Raw genomic sequence first — 23,401 nt, 5'->3', positions numbered from 1 at the left:
TCTCATCATTATTCACGCTCTTCAAAGCAAGCCTTCATGAGGATATTACCCAATTCACAGGTCTTCTGCTGGTCCTTTTTAACATGACAGATTTCATCTTGAGAAATTTATTCACAGAAAGAGCTGAAGAGAATGTGAAAGTTTTGGGCTTGTTTGTCTCAGATGGCAGGCGTCAGTCTGTTTAATCACAGAGACTTAAAAATATTTATAAAGAACTATTAATTTTAGAAAAATGTTCTCATTGTCAACTGTACAAATTAAGCTTATAGCCAGCAAATGAGTAAATGAGAAATGCCCAAATTCCTGTTCCAGCAAGGCTAATGGGAATTATTGTTCCAAGTCTAGAACCTAACTTCAAGGGCAGAAAATATGTGCGATAAAGATCAGCTCTTCAAGGAAAACATAGCAGCTTGACATCAAAAGAAAAATTCTAGAGCAGAAGAGTTTCTTTCGATTCGAAAAATGTATGCACCCCATCTGAGTAACTCTGTTCAACTCTCATAAGCAGTGACATGGTTTAGATGAAAGCTAGTTGTGGTAGCCCCTTGCCATTTTGCCAATTATATGATGAAATGGTATTGAACAGCAGTTCAGTTACTTGAACCCAGTACTTCATGCCAAGTCTCCTGAAAGAAAGTAAATTTGCAGACCCAGATAGAAGAATTACATCCAACAAACTGAAGAGGTCTCTGCTACTGAGACATCCAAGAAAATGCTAGGATGATCTTGAGGTCCTCTGCTTTAGAGAGGAAAGCAATAGAGGCTTTGAAGGCTCTATTCAACAAGTACCTCAAGGCACAGTTGATCTTGTATCTAAACGACCAGCAGAGGACTTCTAGACCTTACTGACACATAGATTCACAGAATTACAGAACAGCTCAGGTTGGAGGGGACCTCTAAAGATAATCTGGTACAGCCTCTTGTGGGAAGCCTAGATGAAATTACCTAGTACCCTGTCCACTTACACCTTGATAACCTCCAGTGATGGGGCCTCTACTATGCCCCTGAGGAGACTGTTCCAGTGAATAAAGGTTCTCAGTGTAAAGGGGGAAAAAAAAGAAAAACAACACAAAAACCCACCCCCAAAAAATTCCTTTCTTGTATCAAGATGAAACCCTATCCTGTGCTGTATGTACTCACTGACTGCTTTACAGCTCAGACAACCTGTGTTTACTTTCAGTTTTAGAGTGACTCTGAACCACTTCATTTTTAACAAAATCTACCCAAACTATTCTGGTGGGCGCAGACTGCCAGAGTAGAGAGGGCGTTGAGCCATGCTTTTTATGGAGGGACTAAACCAATACAAACATCCTCCTGTGCCCCCAGGTGTCTTCTACACCTTAAGTACTCTCACAAGCTCAACACAACAGGGTGGTTGCTTCTTAACAGCTATGAGCCAGACAAGAATAAAAACACATGGAAAACTGTCACTTTAATCAGATTGCAAATACACTAGAATACTTTTTTTTGCACTTCTCTCAGTTGATGGTCCTGTTTTCATCCTATATGCCCATACTCTAACAAAAAAGAGCTGATTCACATGGGGTACAAGAGTCAGGTTAGAGCTATTTGTTGTTTACAGCCCAGGCCTGAATGGGCATTGCACCTGCAATCAACTACCACTTTTTCTGCTGCTGCTTTTACCCCTGGCCATTTAACTTGTGCGTTTCAGTTTATTTTCTCCAAGCTGTGTTAGTGTCAGTTTTCTCAAAGTGAATCTGTCCTCCAAAATATTATCTTTTTTCCAGGTTTCTCCATATCAGTGGTAACTGCCTCTAGTTGGTTCCAACATGCAACCATTCACAAGTATTGTCAGCACAGTATTTACACTTCTGCTCTGCTAATGGATGAGGTAAATAAATAAACTCACAGCTTCATGTGAAATCTTACAGACACTTCATACCACCTCCCACGCTTACTGTATTTTGGCTAGGATCAGTCTTAACTTGAAAGAGTTGATATATTCCCATATTATATTCATTCAGACCCAAGAATTTCTCTGTAACTCAAGCCTGAATTGGTTTTAAAAGTTAAGTTTCAAGACAGTGTATTAAATGTTTTCTAGAACTCCAAATGTCGTACTAGTCATACTTCTGCCAACTCCTCATTTTGCAAGCATATCATACAAACAAAATGAGAAAAATTAATCTTGTGCAGTGTATTATTTACAAATGACAGCTGTTTTGGGAAAGCCAGGATGATATTCTTCATTATTTTCTCTTATTTTTCCATTCCCTTACTAAGAGGAAAAACAACTGTCAAAAACATACTTTACTATAAACATAAACTGGTATTACCATAATTCCATCCCTTTTTCTTTCTATCTCTGCTGTATGAATTTTATATAAACACCACAAAAAAATGTTCTGGGTTCTCATCTTCCCCTCTCTCACCTCAAAAATATCATCACCAGCACAGTAATTTTATTAGCTTTTGGAGGAGTATCAGTTGAAGCAGCAGATTTTCCTGGTAAAACATCTTGCCTATTTCGTTCTCATTTCTGCTTCCTATTCAAGCATTATTACTATTTTAAATGTTCTCATCATAGAAAGATTTAAAACAATAATAAAATCCAAAAGACCTCAATTTGTTTGGATGACAGATGTTTTTGTATCCCAGAGTAAATGTAAAGAGCTAAGGAGACATCATTAACTTCAGTCTTCAAAAGTTGTATACAAAGTCTTTGGAAAACTATGAAAAAATAATAGGTATCATTTAAAGGTAAAAGTTCCATTAGTAGTTGAAAGTATTTAAGAAACATGACCTAAATGGTTGCAGTCATAATTGATTCACCAGATGAAAAGAAGTGGTCAGAAGCATGGTATGAATACACAGAGACATCAGCAATGCTTAAGAGAATGAGTACTGCATGTGTATGGCAGTAGGGGGGTTGCTGTGTGTTTTGTAATGGTACATCATTCACAACTGCAAGTATCAACAGTATCTTAGAAGGTCATCCCAAAAGAAGTACCCTTGATGCACTCTCTAACATGCACACTTATTACAGAAAACAGATTAATCTTTCCCCAGTGTGGTGGCAAATCCAAGCAGTGATAGCAAATCAGTGCAAAAGTAGTTCTCCAAAGGCATGTTAAATGACACAGTGAAGTGGCTTCCCAGAATCAGGAATCTATGCTGATCAGTGTGAACACATATTCAAGGTTGCCACTGCTGCTTATTCTAGACCAACATTATTTCCCATATTTCATGTGTACATATGCATTTATTTCACTTGCACACACTGGCAAGTTGTGTAAGGAGAAAAAGGATAAAGAAACATACCTCTGATAAAAACGTCTGGGCTGATTTCTGTGCTCCTACATGGAGCAGATATTCATATACATACAGTGCTAATCTGAAAAATAAACAAAAAGGACAATATTTAGTATTGCGCATTTGTCTGCTCCACTTCTTTAGAAACAAAGGATTATCAGAAGTTTGATGTGCACTCTATTGCCTTTCACAGACCACTATATACTGAATGTGTACAATCTATTACCTATACCAGAATTTATAAACTAGACAGGTAGGTCAATCCGGGCATAGGTGTTTAAACAGTAGTTAATTACATACTATTAACCCCCCAAATTATTTAATGTCTACATTTTTAATGGTATTTGGACTAGTGCCCAGTGAGCTGACAATTGACCTACTGCTGCTCTGTATTTGCCCACTCTATCCTGTGCTTACTGTAAATACGATGTATTCAGATGGTGACACCAATTACTTTTTCAAATCTAGGTTTTTTACATACGGATTATATTAAGCTGTTAGCACACTTGAACAATAGCCTATTTATTTGAAGAATATGCAGACTTCAGTCTGCATCAGGAAAAGCAATCCCAGCATCCATCCTATAGCATGCAGTACAACCACATCTCTCAAAGGAAGCGCCAACAGATTTTTAGATTGAGACTTTGGCATCTAGGAGCTCCAGTGACAAAATGAAATACAAATGACTTTCATGGCTCCCTAAAGAGCTTCCTAAAAGTAATCTTCAGGAGCCAGACACATCTCCAAATATGTTCAAGGAACTGGAATACGGATCTCACTGCAGAAAGACGACACATTTCCTGAACGACCACCCACAATGTGGGCTACAAAGCCCTGCCACAGAATAATGCAGAATCACAGAATGCATAAGGCTGGAAGAGACCATCAAAGGTCATCCTTACAGGTCACCCCTGCAACAAGCAGGGATATCTCCAACTTGATCAGATTGCTGAGGGCCCCATCAAGTTTGTCCTTGAATGTCTCCAGAGATGGAGCCTCAACCATATCTTTGGGCAACACGCTCCAGTATTTCATCACTCTCATAGTAAAGAACTTCCTCCTCACGGTCCAACCTAAATCTGCCCTGCTCCAGTTTAAAACCATTGCCACCTGTCCTATGGCAACAAGCACTTCTATACACTCCAACAGCCCAAGAAGAGGGGAGCAGTTACAACAACCAGTTTGTATTGGTATATGCTATGTAGGCTAGATTTTTGTATTCCTCAGCTGACTCTCCAGAGAGGTTGACGTCTTGTCTGCATGTTTCAAGTCTTTCACAACAAAATCTCATTTAAAATAATGATTTAATAATACCTAGAAAGTGTCTGTAAAATATTTCAGCCCAAGAATAGAAAAGTCAAGCTGTGTCTTTTAGATTTGCTAGCTGAACTGTTTTTAAGATGTAAAATGTATTCATGTGCACTTTGTGACACACTGCTATTCTTATTTGAAACATTTTACTATTCAAATATATGTAGTTTAACTTCATGAAGTGGAGGGACAGAGAACATCTATTTTCCCATTACTGTTCAAAACTTTATGCCATACTATGATGCAGGAACTCCCTTCATAGCACTGACAAGGTAAGTAATTACTGCAGTAATCCATTACATGTGAAAATTTAAAATCTAGGAGAAGCATTCCATTAAAATTGTTTTCACTGATTGTTTACACTTTATATATGTCGTACACACACTACTTTGCTCCCCCTCCAAATTATAAAGCAAAAAATGCGCTCTTTCTCAAATTAAAAAATTAAATAAACTGATACTCAGACATGTTTTGGTTTAAACTTTGAGAAGGTTCAAGTCCACTTTTTAATTCCAGTATTTCACAAAACAGTCCTTCACCAGTTTGCATGGTGCCATATCAACAAATGCAGAGCTCAGTGTACCAAGCAGAAAACACTTGGTTATTCTGATGGAACACAGTACAATCCAGTGCTCATCTAAAAAGCAGCTCCATGTTATGCCACTCTAAGTACAGTGCAGAGGGAATCACTTAATTCTCTAGTGTTTCACCCCAAAAGCACAACTGCATCCCTCAGGGAAAACAAAACAAGCAAACAAAAGGTCCTATCTTGTTAATTCTTCCCAGTTCAACTGTTATTCAACTTTTAGGCAATAAATGGTTGTAGACTAAACCTAAGATCTAAGAAGGAAATAAAAGGCAGAAAGGAAGCACTTTCTACAACAGCCAATTGACTTGAATACCCAATAACACTTTAAAGCATCTCATTTGTCTTCTGAGATTTCCTTTTTTGTTCTTATCAAAACATGAAGCCTACAGTCCAGATAAAAGGATTTGTACGATCATATCCTTTCTACCTCACCAAGGAAAGCAAGACAGCACAAAACCCAGGAGTTTATTGTAGGCACACCACCTTCATAAGTCTGCCATCTGTCGAAAGCTTTAGCAAATACTGCATGGTGATACCCAAACCGACAGTGCAATACTTTAATATCAAGACAGATTTGAGTCTCATCTCAGGACTCCTGGAGTCTGCAAGTAAAACACAGCACATGCAGCCACCCTCCAGCACAAATCAACATTTCTACCCTGTGCACATCTTCTGTGGTCTAAAAAAATCCAGGATATTTCAACCTGTGAAAAAGACAACCCTAAGACTTTGACTTAAACACACAGAATGTGCTAATTAAGCGTAATTAAAACTATAACAACACCTAAATCTCTTTGGCATGCATTATTACATCTTGGTGTAAACATATTAGCAGTGAAATGAAATGATGCAACAACTGTGTTTATTAAATGTGGGGAATAAATGTGGCGTATTTCAGTAAAAGAATACTCCAGATTTTAGGCGTCCAAGTTGACCCACCTGTGGTAAATCAAGAGCAGGAGCATGCTGGCAAGGGGATTGCCTGGCTCCTGTGACAGGAAAGCCAGGACCACCTCCCATGAACAGATGTGAGACAGAATGCAAAGCACAAAATACCTGATTGGGTCTTATTAGATCTAAATCACCGGTCCATCCCTAGTTATTACTCTGTCAGGAAGTCTTTACAGAAGTTAACAACATTAAAGCCTCATTCAGAAATAAATGCATTTACCACAGAGATCAAAAGAAAGATACTAAAGCTTTACTGTGTTAGCTGCAGCAAAAGGATCAATGGAAACTGATGCTGTGAGGAAAGACAGCAAAGAAACCCAAAAATATGCAACACTGTGTAGCAAGCAGGACATGCAAGCTTTAACTACAGCGTAAGACCACAATAACATAAAAATTAGGCTATAGTCCAAGTGTGTAAAATTAATAAAAGAATAAACAAGAAAGCATCGCAGCAGAAGACATAATAGTGTGGTAGTCTTCAACACTAAAGGACTTGGTTTGCAAGTGGCATTTTAAAGGCTGTTTTTAACTCATTAAAACTGGTGGGAGAAGCCATGTAAAAGCAGCAAAGAGACATATGTTAAATTTTCACATTTGCATACTTGTTGACATCTCATGAGTAATGTGAGGAGAAATATTTCCAATCAATTTATGACAATGCTGAAAGTAATTTTTGTTAAAGACATGCCAGAGGTCAGAGTTCCCCCTCCCCATCATGACAATTAGATTGCAAGTTCATCCATGGCCTGTTTGATACAGTCCCTAAAAAAAAAAAAGTCACTGCCTAGCTTTAACTGCTATAGTGCTCATTTTGCTAAGCTGCTGTGTTTTGCCTCAAGTTTCTGCTTTAATTGGACAAGGCATTCATACATCTGCCAGATACCTACTGAACTCCAAAAGAGAAGAACCATTTAAATGGCTCTAGTCAACCACTAGTTATCAGAGTATTACCAGGAAACAAACAGCAATCATTCCACTGTGCTGTGGAAATGATCTTCTTAAATGTTAAGGTAGGAAAATGCAATTAGCTTAATGACAACTTACAACCAAAGCCCTGCAGCAGTATGTCCACGAATGAAAACACTAAGTGGTAAATTCCCCCAATTCCAAGTCGAAAGAGTAAGACCTGACTCTTCACAAGAAAAGGCAGCAACAACCCGAAAGCACCAGGAATTTTTTCACCTTATCTGGTTTTGGTAGATAACTCAGGGGCTCTGAGTCACACTCCCTGCACCACCCTGGCAGGCTTCACTAACTGTATGTCAGATACTCAACTGGCTGGTTAGATGAACATACGCTTACAGGAGAACAGCTGAGTTATTATCACAAAGTCTTTCAGAAGATAATTTGTCCATAAAAAATAAAACAGCAGTATCTTTGTCTTGTTTCGTAAGAAGCTGTGTGTCAAGAAGGCTTTTGTCTCTTAGACTGAACTTCAGGAACCAAGTTTGGTCTATCATTATTTCTAAGGAGACAAGGAACAAAGGGGGAATGGCCACATTTTCCCAAGAAGTTTGAAAGCTGGGCTTCAAAGAGTAATGAATTGCAATACATTAGCTACTGCTTTCTCTTGAAAGCTGCCCAGTAAGCTTGCCAGAAGCAGGCAACCATTACACATAGCTTCATGCAGTTGAGCAAAAGTGCAGCAGTTGCTTCCATTGTTTTATTAGCCACATATCATAACTAAAAATGTATACATTTTAAATGAGGGTACAGTGGTGTATAACCATTATTCAGAAAGTTAAAAAAAATCAATGTGGTGAAGCAAGAGCCTGCAGTTTCTCAGCTCTAGCAGCATGTCAAAGCACAGCCTGGGGACTGTACCTGCCTTCTGCAGCCCCACCAGTCAACTTACCACTGCTGCCTCCTCCCTACAGTATCTACAATGGTGAACGACTGCACATCACAGAAATGTCCCTAGATGCTACCTCCTCCTCTGCCAGCAACAGACATTATGCTGTTCACATCTGATGCTGGATGCTAAAAAAACCCAAAGTGTCTATAATGGGAATGTTCCAGATCTGAGCAACACCAGGCTACATCCAGCATTTTTGGTTTGTTAATTTTTTTTTAAACTATTCATGTACGCTAAGTTCTGCACATGGCACACCACTTCCTTTTCAAACAGTAATTAAAAAACACAATGAAAACTAGCAAATTAATACTCATATATCATTTTTAGTTTGTGTGAAGAAGAGCGAAGCTACTGAGCAACATTTAAAAGTAGCTCCACAGAAAAGAAAGAAAATGTTCCTCTCTGTGTTTCAGGAGACTTGCAGTACTCCAACTCACTTCTCTGACTCACACAGGGAAGCAGCTTTTTTTTTTCATTTGTTCCCAAAAAGGTATGTTCACTTCATTTCAAATGCAGAGACTCCTAGGAATCTCACCCATTTAATATCTAAAATACAAACCTCATTCTCTGAGGTAAGAGCAAGTAACACTGAAGCCATATTTTAAATGTAATAAAACAGCAGAAAACATCTCAAATTTGGGGTTTCTTGAAGAGATTTTCTTGAATTCATCATTCCAGTACTTTTAAAACTGTTCTGAAGATCTTCATAGTGCTGGTTTTATTATGTTTCAACTAACAGCAAACAATTTGTTGTTTGGGTTTTTTAGAAAGTTTCATATTTTTAACAGACACATACACCAAATCACTTTCTCCTCTATTTGATCATATCATCACTCATTTTCCCTCTCTCTCTCTCTTCCCATGCATTTATTCCTAATACAATAATCCCTTATATATTTTTCATATATATATATGTATATATATACATATAATCCTTTCCTATACATCTCATCTGAGCTTTAGTTTAGTCTGCTACCAAATACCAAGAAGAGAAGCCAACACAGGCCACACTGGGTGCAGAGAGCTTTGCTGCACAACACTAAATCCCACAGTATCACTAGTGTACGTCTGCTCAGCTTCCCTGTATGATGGGAAGATCAGTTGGGATGCAGCATCAAACCTGAGTTATACCAAAGAATTTAGTTGCACTTTTCTTCACTGGAGCACAAATCCTATGAGGAGAAGATGAAGGAGCTGGGGGTGTTTAGCCTGGAGAAGAGGAGGCTCAGGGAGACCTTATTGCTCTCTACAACTACCCAAACGGAGGCTGTAGCCAGGAGGGGTTTGGTCTCTTCTCCCAGACAACCAGTGACAGAACAAGAGGACACCGTCTCAAGCTGCATCAGGGGAAGTTTAGGCTGGAAATTCTTCACAGAAAGAGTGACTGACCAGTGGAATAGGCTGCCCAGGGAGTTCAAAGAATCACAGAATCAATAAGGTTGGAAAAGACCTCAAGGATCATCAAGTCCAACCTGTCACCCAAGACCTCATGACTACTAAGCCATGTCTTGGTGGAGTCACAGTCCCTGGAAGTGTTCAAATAGAAGACTGGATGTGGCACCTAGTTCCATGGTTTAGTTGATTGGATGGTGTTAGGTAATAAGTTGGACTTATCTTGGAGGTCTCTTCCTGGTTAGTTTTGTGCTTCATTTGCTTAGGCAGGTACATTAACAATGGCCTCAACATTACAGTGATTTACCTGCACACATATCCCTAGCACATCACCTCTACTGAGCACACTATTTCAGCTACACATAATTTACATTTTGGTTTGTTTAGCTTGAGGACAGCAGATTGCTCTTTTCCAAGCCTCTAATCATGCCAGTCTATTGGATTTCTTCCCCAGCTCAAAACATGATCTATCATAACGTTAGTGTTCTGTATCCTATCAACATGATCAGTTTTCATAGAAACATATTGGTATTAAATGAAACCCAAACACTGCTCTTGAGGAAACAGTATGTCCCAAAGGAGATACTCACTGTGGTTTTGGCTATGTGCACTTGCCTTTTCTGAGAGCTCCTATCACAGATTGGCAAACACAGGCAGCATACAAGTGTATGTATTCGACATTATTCATACCCATTTATTTCTTCCTTTCTGCAGACAGCAGAAAACATGCTCCTTGTATGTCTTGCATGGCTTATACCAACTGCCATCCTGAATAGTTGCCTCAATGCCTTGTATTAAGCTGATGGTACTTTCCAAATGAGCTGATCCTTCTTTATTCCAGTTTTACATGTAGGGGAAGCCTTCTCCTGCCATGATTTTGGGCAGGTAAACTCACCTCTAGTTTTTCTTCTACTTCATTGCTTGCAAGATGTCCTGAAAATCTGTCTTAATATCTTAAGTTTGGTCACCCTCCCCTTGATTATATATGTACTGCTTTGAGTTTAAAACAGTTGTAACCTTAGAAGTGTCCTATTTTGCCAACTGTATTAGAACTAATGGCAGCATTTTTCCCCCTTTTACACACTTGCAACTCCTAAATCCTTTTTGCCTCCTATTTCCACTTTTTACAGTGCTTTTACTACTTTAACCTCCTGCAGCCTTCAAGCATTAGCATAACCACTTCCAACAACACTTTAACTTGTGCACCAGTATATAACTAAACAATGAACAGATATCTCCTATCACTGCATTTTAAAAAAGGTCAGAGATACATGCTGTGGTGGTGTCTTCATTCTCTCCTACAAGCACTTAATTGGATGGGTTTACATATTCTCATCTGCTAGGTATGTCTTGGTTTGTGCTAAGATGTTACACTGCAGAGCGTTACCTACTTTCACCTGACTCTGGTTGAATTTCATACTGAGTTCTGTCTCAGGTCTCAGCTTGTAGAAATTACTACAGATTTAAAGTACTAGAAAGTTAAAACACTCTTCTGTAGACTCCATCTTGAACAAGGTATCTTCCATTGATTTCCTAATACTTCATCACAATCTAGATATTTTTTTACGATTTCAAATAAAACTGTTTGGCCTTTTCGCACCTATGCTTTGCACATACATTCCTCAAAAAGTTTTCCAGTATAAATTCACAGCTTTCCTAACCTATGGTTAAGAAAGAAGTAAGACTTATGCACCTGAAAGTTTGTTTCTACTTTTCCAGCTATATTTGCTCATATAATAAAGTAATATACCCTACTGCAAACCTAGTTCTCCTGGGTCAATACAGCTAGAGTATTTTTCTCAGAATATTCCTAGTGAAAGTTACTCAACGTCTCTAGTGTGTCACAGCTGCAATCCTCAAAAGTGAGACTACACTACTTTCCTTTGCAAATGAAAGTGAAATATGATGAAATTAATTCATTTTGTATTTTCAGTTTATGGAGCTACCCTGCGCACAATGCCTCCGGTTTGCTCAGGTGCCGCTTTCCTCTGCTTAACAGACTGTGTATTTCTACAGCTTCCTCTCCCACCCTGCCTCCCCCAACCTCATGTCACCAGCCTAGAAAGCTAAACCATTTAGATGTGTCATTCCTGAAGTCACGTAACAGACAGCTCGTTGCTGTCTACCCAGTTTGAAAAGCTGCATCCCCTCCCTTCTTCCCTGCACTGGGGACCAGGAAGCAGAGGCTCACTCCAGACTAGCCAAACTTATGCTGATGAAAACCTTTTGCTGTCAGGGATGAGTTTGCTGCAGCAAAGGAAGCAAGACAAGCTCTTTGGGTGTTGTGCTATCTTGCAGAGACCACAGGCAGTAAAATGCCTTTATCATGAACTCTAAGTGCTGTCTAAGGCAAAGCCCATCTACGAAGCCTTTGCCCTTTCTGCTTCTCATCAAGGGCAAGCCATTTACACCAAACAGCCCAATTCCTTCCCAGAAAACAAAGCTGACTTCATTCACACAGCCCCCCGCACTGAGGACCAAAAGCATTCCCTTTACTCTCTTGTTTCTTCTCTTCCTTCTATCTTAGGGATTAGAAAAGTATCCCAAACAAAAAAGTGAATAGTTTTCTGGTTTATACATGAGCTCAATCAGCCTCCCATGGCCCAGAGCAGGCACACAGGAGCAGCAGAAAGCAGGAGTCATTTTGGCAGTCCCAGACTGCTAACACAGCTCTGCCTGCACTTCAATTCCTCCTGCTGGCTAGAATCTCAAACTTGACATTTTATGAAAATATATGTATTTTTAAAGTAATCTCTAAGTAGTTTCTTGAGCTTACACCTTACAAACTATTCAAGTTACCATAACTATAAAATATGCTAAATCGCAGGCAAAAAATTAAGTTGCATGAGACCTTTGTAACAATGCATGAAATCTCACCTCCTCCTGATAATAAAGGTCTCTCCTTGGTCTCTCCTGCTGCTTTCAATGGGATAGTAACAGTTTATTACAAGCTTTTTTTCCCCTGGTATATAATTCACTACAGTTAACGAGTTTCATGCAATGCATCTTGCCCCAGCAGTAAGCAGAGCTTACTAGCATGGAGCTATCATAGGAGGGTCAACAGTGGACAAGCAAAGCACACAGTTCTTAGCAAACTTTAAAGCTTGTTTGTGCCACAGCATTATGAGGAGGTGGTACCTAGCTGAGTAGCTAATATATGACATTTTTTTGTGGACACTTGCCACATATGACAAAAGGTTGCTTTAAAATCCTGTATCAGCAGAAACCAAGGCTGACACAGATCCATGACACTACAAAATCAGGTTTCACTACTCACCATTTGCCACTTGCCACTCACTGTTCTCAAAAGTTAATTTGCAGAATTTCCCAGTGACTGGAATGTTTTAAAATCATGTAAGAAGAAATAATACATTTGTATTTATACAAAAAAACACTAACTGGCTTCTAACCAATGCTGTGGCAGAACACACAGGCTGCTGAGAACATTGCTGCTGTACAACCAGTGCCTGCCTGCAGCACAAGCAGATGACATCTTCTCAAGCTGTAGTGGCTTGAGAGGCTACCACCTTCAAGACTTTATGGTGGTCTTTTAATGGAAGAGTTCCTTTGCCTCACAGTGAGATATACTACTGAGTACTGGAGTGCTACCAGCCTTCATCTGTGCAAAGCTGCTCACACCTTTGATCAGCTTCAGCAGCAACTGGAGCCATGACAACTTACGTTGCACAGATGCCAGCAAGAGGTTACCATGGCTCTGTTGTAGTAATAGCTCCAAGCAGTGGAGCAGTTATTATGTTAAAATATTACAGCTGTTCCTAAAGCAACTGCCTACCCTGGAGCAGAAACTTCACTCTGTCTGCAGAAGCACCAGGAGAACATCAAGAAGAAGGAGAAAGCATTAATGTACACAGCCAGCTACCAAAGGATGTTAGACTCATCTCAGATCATCATTGACCTGACAAGAAACATGCCTATCAACATTACAGGGCAAGCCTCATGTTAAGTCATTTTCATTCATATGAAGAAAACAGTATTTCTGAGTATTCAGCTCCCAGAAGAACCTACGTTTTAGCTAGTTGCCTTCCCAGCTCCTCTGAAAAAGCATGGGTTTAGTATCTCATAAAAAATGATGGGTGGGTCCACAACATTGAAGATTTCAGGAATCACTGCTACTGAAACCTAAAGTCCTCTCTTCAAAGCTGGAGGGGCAGACAGCCAGTTAGAATGCAACTTGTCCAAAGGAGTTAAAAGTGGAAGGGAAGGACCCTGGCCAGTACCACAGACAGGCTGGAAGTCTCCTTCATCAGAGTCACGATTAACATTGGGCATTTTTTAATTTCTTTTTCTTCTTTTACAGCATATCATGGTTAAAAACAGTCGCTGATAATTAGTCAAATAAAGATTGCAATCTTTCCCCCCCATTCACTGCCTGCTCTAGTTCTGTTTTCAAACTCTGTTATGAACAAACTCTGTACTCAGACACTGATATAGGATGCTCTAAAGAGGTCCCTCCCAGGTTTCAAAAGCTGGCAAATTGCCACAGGAATATGTCAGCATATACGTCAGCATACCCACAGGCTGATGGGGCAGCCAGCTGGTAACAGACACAAATCCAGTCATCTGCTCAGAAAGCCATCGAGGTGATCTGCCCAGCCTTTCAGCACACACATATGGCAACCCACAAGCAAGAGCGAGCTTGGGAGATTTGGGTTCAGAGAGCAGCATACAGCTGTGGCAGTTTCTAGTACACACAGATCTCCTCCTGTAAAAGGCTCACAGTTTTGGAGAGAAGACCTGCAAGTTTAGTGGCTGGATTAGATGTAATGCATCTCAGACTTAACAGCAAAATGTTTTCTGAATTTCACTGCAAGGTTCTTGTTGGACCTACATAGTCAAAGATCCAGTATTACCAACAGTCCTGGCTCAGAGATTATCTCAAAGGCAAGCTAAAATAATGAACATAATCACAAAAGAATAAAACAGTAGACTTCCAGGAGCCACAATCAATCACAGAATGGAGAATTAGTCTCAAGAGGGAAGCAGATAAAACAAGGATGAGGAGACAAGCAGTACCACGTCACCTCAAGAATCTTACAGGAATCACATGGGATGAGAAAACTGAGGATGACTTTCCCTGAGTATCAATCTAAAAAGTGATAGTGGTAAGTAATTTGTAATAATTATTATGAAACGACAGTATTTGCTTCCAGAGAAAGGAGGCTCTGAAAGCATCTGAATAAAGCCAAAAGACCTCAGAAGTCAAACAGATTTAGGGAACTGGGGGAAACAGTTTCAAAAAGGGAAAACACCTCAGAAGAAAAAAAAATACAAGAAAAACATCAGGTGACTCAGTCTATATTAAAAACCTCAGTGAGAAATATCAATGGAAGATGGACAGAAAATAGTAAGAGATTACTCTAGCTGTATCAAAAATTCCTCACTGATCCAAGAAGAAGGAGCAACAATAAAAACAAGTAAAAAAAAGGAAAGGAAAAGGAGAAGGAGAAGGAGAAGGAGAAGGAGAAGGAGAAGGAGAAGGAGAAGGGGAAGGGGAAGGGGAAGGGGAAGGGGAAGGGGAAGGGGAAGGGGAAGGGGAAGGGGAAGGGGAAGGGGAAGGGGAAGGGGAAGGGGAAGGGGAAGGGGAAGGGGAAGGGGAAGGGGAAGGGGAAGGGAAGGGAAGGAAAGGAAAGGAAAGGAAAGGAAAGGAAAGGAAAGGAAAGGAAAGGAAAGGAAAGGAAAGGAAAGGAAAGGAAAGGAAAGGAAAGGAAAGGAAAGGAAAGGAAAGGAAAGGAAAGGAAAGGAAAGGAAAGGAAAGGAAAGGAAAGGAAAGGAAAGGAAAGGAAAGGAAAGGAAAGGAAAGGAAAGGAAAGGAAAGGAAAGGAAAGGAAAGGAAAGGAAAGGAAAGGGAAAGAAAGAAAGACAGAAAGAAAGAAAGACAGAAAGAAAGAAAGAAAGAAAGAAAGAAAGAAAGAAAGAAAGAAAGAAAGAAAGAAAGAAAGAAAGAAAGAAAGAAAGAAAGAAAGAAAGAAAGAAAGAAAGAAAGAAAGAAAGAAAGAAAGAAAGAAAGAAAGAAAGAAAGAAAGAAAGAAAGAAAGAAAGAAAGGAAGGAAGGAAGAAAGAAAGAAAGAAAGAAAGAAAGAAAGAAAGAAAGAAAGAAAGAAAGAAAGAAAGAAAGAAAGAAAGAAAGAAAGAGAAAGAAAGAAAGAAAAGAATGGCAGAGAACAGTATGAAAGAACAAGACAACAAGGACCTCAAGAATGACATCTATACCACCACACAACTGGAGTTCCACTACTCACTGAATCACATAGAATTACAGAATGCCAGGGGTGGAAGAGACCTCTGAAGATTATCTAGTCAACGCCCTCTGTTAGAGCAGAATCATCTAAATTCAATGAAAGAATTGTGCAAACCAAAGACAAAACAGGGAAGTCTGAAGTCTCAGTGCATGTAACGTGGCTCCATTTATTAACAATAAATCAAATTAATTCAACAGCAGCAAAATTCTTCTTTGATAGAAGGAGTGCTGCTAGAAATGGAGACCCTGACGTCAGCATAAATCATCCTGGCCCCTCTGTCCAGACAGGCATCCAGCAGCAGCCCTGGCTGCATGTCACAATGCCCCACACATGGCAGCTGTGAGGTTTTTTTGGTGCAGCATTAAAAACGGTTGTGACCAACCTGATGGCACCAGAAGGTGTCCATTTGGATGTCAGCAAAGAGTCAACAGCATGTTTATTACTTCTCTAATGCCACTGTTCTGCAAAGGCCAGAGATTGAGGTATAAGAGGGAAAAAAAACAACAACAAAACTTACTCTAAAGCCATGCCCTTCCTCCCCCAGTTCAGAATGGCTTTCCCATATTTATTTTGGGGACCAGGTCATTGCCTTTGAATGCCTTTGAATTCCAGAGCTGCAGATTACACAACATCAACTCTGACACGAACTTTTATGCAATTCCTTCATTCCTTCTGAGTCAGTTTCTCTGCAGAGGTCAGGAATAGTGCTTGCTTGCTTAACAGTGCACTAAATGGTGCAGGCTCAAGCAATACCAGACAGCTGAGGCCACCTGGAAAAGCAATTTTCAAGGGTGTGCTACTTGTTTCACCTTTCTAAACTTAGGGTTCCAGCTGATGACAACTAAACATCTGCCTAAACCAAAGCTTCCCTTCTAAAACAGGCAGCTGTGATGCTGGTCCCTGGGAACAATCACCCACTAGCTTTGAGACTGCTACTTGTGTTGGATGAGAAGTTCTATATAGAAGACTCAAGTGGAATAACTCAAGGTTATTTCTCTGGAAAAGGAGTTGCTCACAGAAGAGCAACTTTCCCAACCGAAAAACAGTCTTTATGTGTACAGGTGATAAGTACTGTACAGAAGTTGTCAGCAGACATGAATTGATCATGCAACACTTCACATGTAGTATTCCTCCTCAAACCACTGCAATTGCATGCAGTTGTCCTGCATGCAGTTTGATATTATCAGACCTACCAACAGCCATATGGCTGCCAGCCCTATTACACCTGTCTGCTGATTCTCACACATCTGGCTAACCTACTAGAAGGCTTTAAGCATTTGCCTGCTATTCTTCCCCTTGGCTGATAGAGACATGCTGAGCAGACAGCTGGAGGCATCCTCCTGCTGCTCCCCAAACTGGATCGTGGCCAAGAAAGATTAGCCAAGACCCCCAGCTTATTCCACATTTCCACTCAGCCATGCCAGATAAGCTCAAGCACCCAGCCACAAGCTACAGTCCATGCATGACAAGTTTGCTGAGCTTCAACTCCTCCCTCCAGGGGATAGACTACTACCCAAATATATGTGCTTTACAACTTCACAAATAATTTGCTTAGGCTTCAAACTGAAGGTTTAAAAAAAAAAAAAATCTCTTCTGAAATGCTAGTTATTAAAAAAAATAGTAGTTTAAATATCCTCCCACGATTTTTTATAGTGACAATATTTCCCAAATAGAAAGAATTTCATCAGCAGAAGGAAGATACATGAAAAATCTGGCTTAAAAAAAAAAAAAAGGAAAAAAAAGTGTTCCAGAAATAAAAGAAAGTCACTGACAAAAAAATCCAACCACCTCAAGAACAATAAAATCTTGCAGTTGTGAAACTAAACTTGCAAATGTTTAACTAGCAGTATAGAAAATCTTCATACTAACTATCCAAATTGCTTCTACTTTCTGGCCTTTGAAAGGAAGAAACCAGATATCGGACAAAAGGGACGGCGATTATTTGATTCCATACTTATGGCTGATGTTTGGTGAACAAATTGATATAATATTGTATTTCCCCATAACTAAAACAGGGGAAATAAGCAAACCACTCCTGTACCATCTCTGGCTGAGCACTTGTTATTTCTAAATCTGGATTTAAAGGACGTATGCATCAAAAAGACTGCAATTCTACCATGTGCAGGACACCGCTCAGACTGGCTGTTTTGCTCAATTACATATACAATTCAGAAAACATCATCTTACATCTGGCTTACACTGGAAAAGAGAAAATTCTGTTTCCTCAGTTTTGTAAGCAAATACAAGAATACAATAATCTATACTGGATTCCAGTTTTAACTCCATTGATATTTCCTGGACAGTTAAGTCAGGAAATACAAAATGCAAGTAAATACTGTTATCTAAGTGAAACTGCAAATAACGGCCTAGGTTATAGTGACACTGTTTAAGTTAGGGTTAATTATACTGCACTGGTCTTCCAAGGAGGACCATTGATCAGTGGCTTTATGGTGTAAAGCTGGCTACTTTGAATAAACAATGCATGCCTCTCTAGGGACTATATCCTTGAAGACAAGCCCAAAGATTGATGATGCCTGGCTTGTGCTGGAAATTCCCATCAAAGTAAAACAAAAGGCTGTAAGAAGACACCAAGGACATCAAGACCTAATGAAACAAGAACTTGCTGTCAAGGAAAGAAACTTTTAACAGTAAACCGTGAAGATGTAAAATTGTTGCAAACATATGTTCCTAGCGAGTGAACTTTACTCATTATGGTATCATCACAATGCTGTAACACACACCCCCTTGAGCTGAGAAGCCCCTTGCCTACAAGACCAACCCTCTTGAAGCATGCACAATTAATTTTTTAATCCAATTGTTAAAGTGTATTACTTTTGTTTTAATTGAAGGCAAAGAGGCTGCAAACCTATTAAGCAACAGAATTACAATAAGTATGCATGGACAGGAAGAGTATGTTCAGCAGGCTCCTATAAATGTATGAAACTTTGTAATTAGGTTGACCTAGCTTTGTGGAACACCACCTAGCTCCAGGCTTTGTGCAAACCTAAGACAACTGAAAATGCCTCCACTCTGTGTGTATTTTGACTGTTGCACACCAGCTGAACGACCCTGCTTTGGGGATAACAACGTCATATCCCCAAGCTGCAATTCCCATAGTACAACAGCGTCAAATGGGAGACTTAGATGGGAAGAGATGGCGTTGCAAGGGGAAAAAGATAAAATAATGGAGGACAGCAGGGGAAAGAAAAAATAAGAAAACAAAACCCACAACACTCAAAGCCAAATGGGTTCTTTGAATCCAAACAATTTAAGCTTCCAGAAGTTAGCATCAAGTCTTATGATTCAATAAGCCAATGCACCCTCAACACTGCACCCCTATTAATATAGCTGAATGAGTCCACACCCAACCCCAGCTAGGGCCACACAACTGAAATCACCAACAGTCTTGGGGATTACCATCAGTGCCATACTGAGCATAGCAAAGTACTTAGAACTATCAGCTTGTGCCCCAAAGGAAAAAGATAGTGAGGGTGTCTTGATGGACTCAGAGGCTTACGATTTAAAAATACTGGTGAGGTTTATGCAAGAACTTTAGACACCAAGGGATAGTTTTCCTGAAAGAGAATTTCAGAAAACTTTTTCCAAAATATGATGAGGGATAAAGCATAAACATCTCCTGTAATAACAATGGGGGGAGGGGAGGGGAGGAGAGAAGGGGAGGAATTAACTTTCAAAATGTACTCAAAAGTGTTTTACTGAGCATAAATACTGTTTTGTTTATTGCTTGGGTTCAAACTACTGCCTGAGCAGCACTTTTATATTTCTGCTCAGTGACATTTTAAAGAATTCTGACCAAACTGCTTGAGAACACAGAAAACAGATTAAAAATGCTTACACAACTCCAAAGTGTTTTCATTTTTCTGTTAAATATGAATATTAAAATTCAGCAAATATTTGTACTTAAGAGAATGCTTACACACTATTTGAAATTGACTTATTTATATGGTACTGAATAGATCTGATCTCAAGCCACAAAGCTACATACACACATACATTGCTACTATTCCATGACTCATTTATTACCTTCATCATCCTTTCTTCATTTTCACTGTCTGTTACCAGGAAAAAACAAATCAGTCTTGAATTACTCTTCAAGAGCAGATTCCAGTGTTAGAAGCAGCAGTCTGCTCATCATAGGAGAGTTAGAACTAACAGGAACCAAGAGATCTGCCTTGATGAATCTTACCCTAAACAAGCCTTCTACCTGCAGATGTAAGGAAAAGGAGACTTACTATTTTTAATGACTGTGGCTTCTCCAGTCTACAAGGATTATCTCTACTAATGTTAGTGTGGGAAAGGTGAAGGGGAGGGAAGCTTTAAGACTGCTCCAAAGATATTGTACAAGTTGCTTCAAGTACCAGCTGATGAAAAGAAGCTAGTGAGACTGTTTTACTTTTTCTACCAAACTTTTTATTTCTTTTTGCCAGCTTACATAAATAAATCAATTTATGCTTCCCTGTTTCATGTTTTATACATGGAAAGAAAGGCTGAAGACATCAGAATTTTTCAGACACAACCATTTCAACCATAAAACTATGATTTTATGTTACATTAAACTTTTAGAAGATAAATTAAGATCATGTATCACAATACAATCTCAGCATGTGTATACTTTTTCTAAATAAATGTTAATTCAGGTTGCTGAATAAATGAATGAGTGAAGAGTGAAGAAAATTGTATTAAATTTGCAAAAATAGCATTGACATGAACAGAAATTCAACACTTGTGATTCATTTCTGTATTAACTGTTTCTCTGAAATTGAGTAAAAAAAAAATCAGTTCTCACTAAAACCAGTTTACATCAATGGGCTTACAAATCACTGCATCTTTGTGGTTAAATGAGTCGAATGACGGTTGCAAAACAGGCTGTTTGTAAAAATCTGAATTGTTTGGATGAGAAGTTAGCACAAGTCACACCAAAGTGTGGCTAACAATAAAATTGCCTCTCTCCCAGCATTAAATTTCAGTAAGATTCAGCAACACATGGAAGGAACCAACCTCTGCATAAAGCAATCTCCCCTCCACGTGGCACACAAAAATCATCCACCTTATTTTTGTTTTGTTATCTTGGGTCCTGTATAAAGCACAAATTCTGGAGGGTGAACACCACAGATGACAGACAAAGATGTTCACTCTGAAAATCTCTGACCGGTTTGCATCTCAAGCGAGTGGGCTGTATGCTTCCAGTGGCATAACATACACTTAGGCATAAGAGAAAGCACTGGAAAACGTTTATCTGTGGAGGCTGGAGAACCTCCATCTTTGGAGGTTTTCAAGACAAGCTGCTGTTCATTATAGACACACTTTCAAGGAAAATGGCTGACTGCATGACCTCCCGTGGCCCCATCTATCCCACATTTTAATGATTCTACAAATTGTTTCCCAAAAATGCATTTGCACCATCTTCCCTCTTAACCCATCATACAGAGTATTCTGCTCCTTCACACGAAAGGAAGTCATTCCAAGCTGAGTCCTACCTTCCACCATACATGAGATTTCTCTACAGAGCCATTCCAACAACAAAAAAGTGAACTTAAGAGAGAAGACAACGGTGGCACTACAAAGAGGCTTACATCTTCTCTTCCACTGAACAGCTGCTGGAAACATCATCCCAAACTTGCACTGGAAAAGGGTTTCCCAAAAGACTACTTGCTGAATATCCTTCAGACTTGTTTTAGTTTAGCTGAAACAGAGTAACCAGAGAAAACGACTACATCCCCAACGAATGAAAACAACCAGTTATCATTAAACAAAAAAGGGTTGGAAAGAGGCACCACAAAGAGTCACCTCTCCCCAGTCCAAATGAAAAAGCTTCCTGAGATACACCTCTCATATTAGTTTAGAAAGATACGAAATGTATCTGCAAAAGTTTCCCTCCTTGAAAGAAACTGAGAAACACATCTCAAAATAAATAGTACATATATACATAAACCTGCATTACATGCAAGATTTGCATTTGCATCAGCACCTGGCTGCATTAAAAACCACAAATAAATAAAACAATCCTGCTTTTGTTAGGAATACCATTCTCTAGTCTCAATGTGACTCCAAAGGAGATTTGGCTTTAAATTTTGTACTCAAGTTGTAACACCCCACTTTACCTTGCAGATTCCTGATGCTCAGCTTGGGCCTGTGTCTATTTAGAAAACATATTAATTAGGTTTTTTTAATTTCCTTTCATTAGCATGTTACAAGAGGACAGCTTGTAGGCACAGAACCAGCAATTCACAGCTCTGGATTTCACTGTCACCTAAAAAAGCCAACCAGGCTTCATTCCCTTCTCAGCAGGGTTTTACTAGAGGGTTGGAATCAAGTCCTGGGATTATATTTAGTATTAAATATGAAGTATTTATAAATATATATTACATAAATTGCATATTTAATATACATTTTAACAAAGGGTCACTTTATGGATTTTAGCGCTGTAGTTAGACAAAACACTGTCTTTAACACCTTTCACTGGTGTGCTTACTGCCATATAGAATACACACTCTTCATGCTTGTAACCTATTTAATAACAGACATTAATTATGTATTAGCTCTCTATAAACAATTTATAAATGTACCCTTACTATAAAGCATGACTGGACTGGCCTTTACTTGCACAACAAAAGAGTCTGCAGTATTTTAACTACTGCATTGGGAAGTAAACCTACTTACAAAGAACTTAACTGCAATAATAAACATTACATGATACACAATTCAACCAAATATCATAGCTTATCTTCCATCTCAGGATTCAGCAACATTTCCCCAAAACTGATGTGAAATGGTTGCAACACCAATGTAAGTTAAAGCATTTAAGTAGAATGTAAAAAATCTTTTTATACCTCTGCCATGCAACTATTGTATAAACTTAGTTTTCACCTTAGACTACCCAGTTTGTGAGCACAGGAGGTGCTATTCAGGCAGGCTGCCTGGTACCCCATCACCAATGAACCACAGGCAAATTTTAATACCAAATTCCTGGCAGCAGCTTGTCCATATGCTAAATTCTTCTGAAAATCCCACTCCTCAGCTCTGTGATCTGCATGTGCTATTTCAGGTAGGCAGCTAAGATGCCAGGTTGGTACCCATATGTTATTTATAAAACTCACATACATCTCCATTGCCCCAACACTGGACTATGACCAGCTTTTGTTTTCCTCCACACTGTTTCAGACATCTTTTCCACTTCTCTGAGTAACTTGCAGTTGACACAAATAATCTCCAGAGCCAGAAGCTGAGCACCAGGGTGCTACATAAGGTAGCACTGAATGCAGAAAAGCCTGCATAACCACTCTCCTTCTTACACACAGGCTGGAGAGTCTTAGAAGTACTTCTTAACAAGATCATCTCAACTGAGGCTGCCTAGGATCTCTTGCTTACTCAACAAAGAGTGAAAAAATTAGGAAAATTCTGTATTTTGCCACTCCAGGTTTTAAACAGACTTTGGAAATAGTACGGTATGTTAAGTAAGTGTCAATCTTCATCTCCAGAGTAGCTGTCATTCTATATATTTTTAGTATTAAAATCAGTTATTAGTTTTAGTATGTATAAGGCATTCTGTGACTCCTCCTGACATAGATCTGACTTGCTTTTACTATAAATGCTACTATTCTCGCATGAGAATTGCATTAAATTTAAAGCAAATACTTACAGCACAGGAAAATGCAGGAGAAGTTCATCAAAGTCAAGACACAAAGAACATTCTCCCAAGTTTTCAAGTCTGCTGTTTACACCTCCCTTCCCTCGGCTTTTTCTCCAACT

At 39.3% G+C, this 23,401-nt stretch overlaps 1 protein-coding gene across 22 annotated transcripts in view; it reads right to left on the bottom strand.

The window, feature by feature from the left end:
• The window catches only part of SSBP2 (single stranded DNA binding protein 2), a 188,855-nt gene that overhangs the window by 137,893 nt on the left and 27,561 nt on the right, over window positions 1-23,401 (bottom strand). For all 22 annotated transcript variants that reach the window (XM_054397798.1, XM_054397793.1, XM_054397804.1 and 19 more), the window contains exon 2: window positions 3,283-3,355. In XM_054397798.1, the coding sequence (XP_054253773.1) occupies window positions 3,283-3,355 (73 nt within the window). The remainder of the gene's footprint in view (window positions 1-3,282; window positions 3,356-23,401) is intronic.

This window comes from Indicator indicator, chromosome Z (assembly GCF_027791375.1).
Source record: "Indicator indicator isolate 239-I01 chromosome Z, UM_Iind_1.1, whole genome shotgun sequence".
Lineage (NCBI taxonomy): Eukaryota > Metazoa > Chordata > Aves > Piciformes > Indicatoridae > Indicator > Indicator indicator.
Note: the sequence above shows the minus strand (reverse complement) of the source record. Positions and strands in the feature narration are given on the sequence as shown.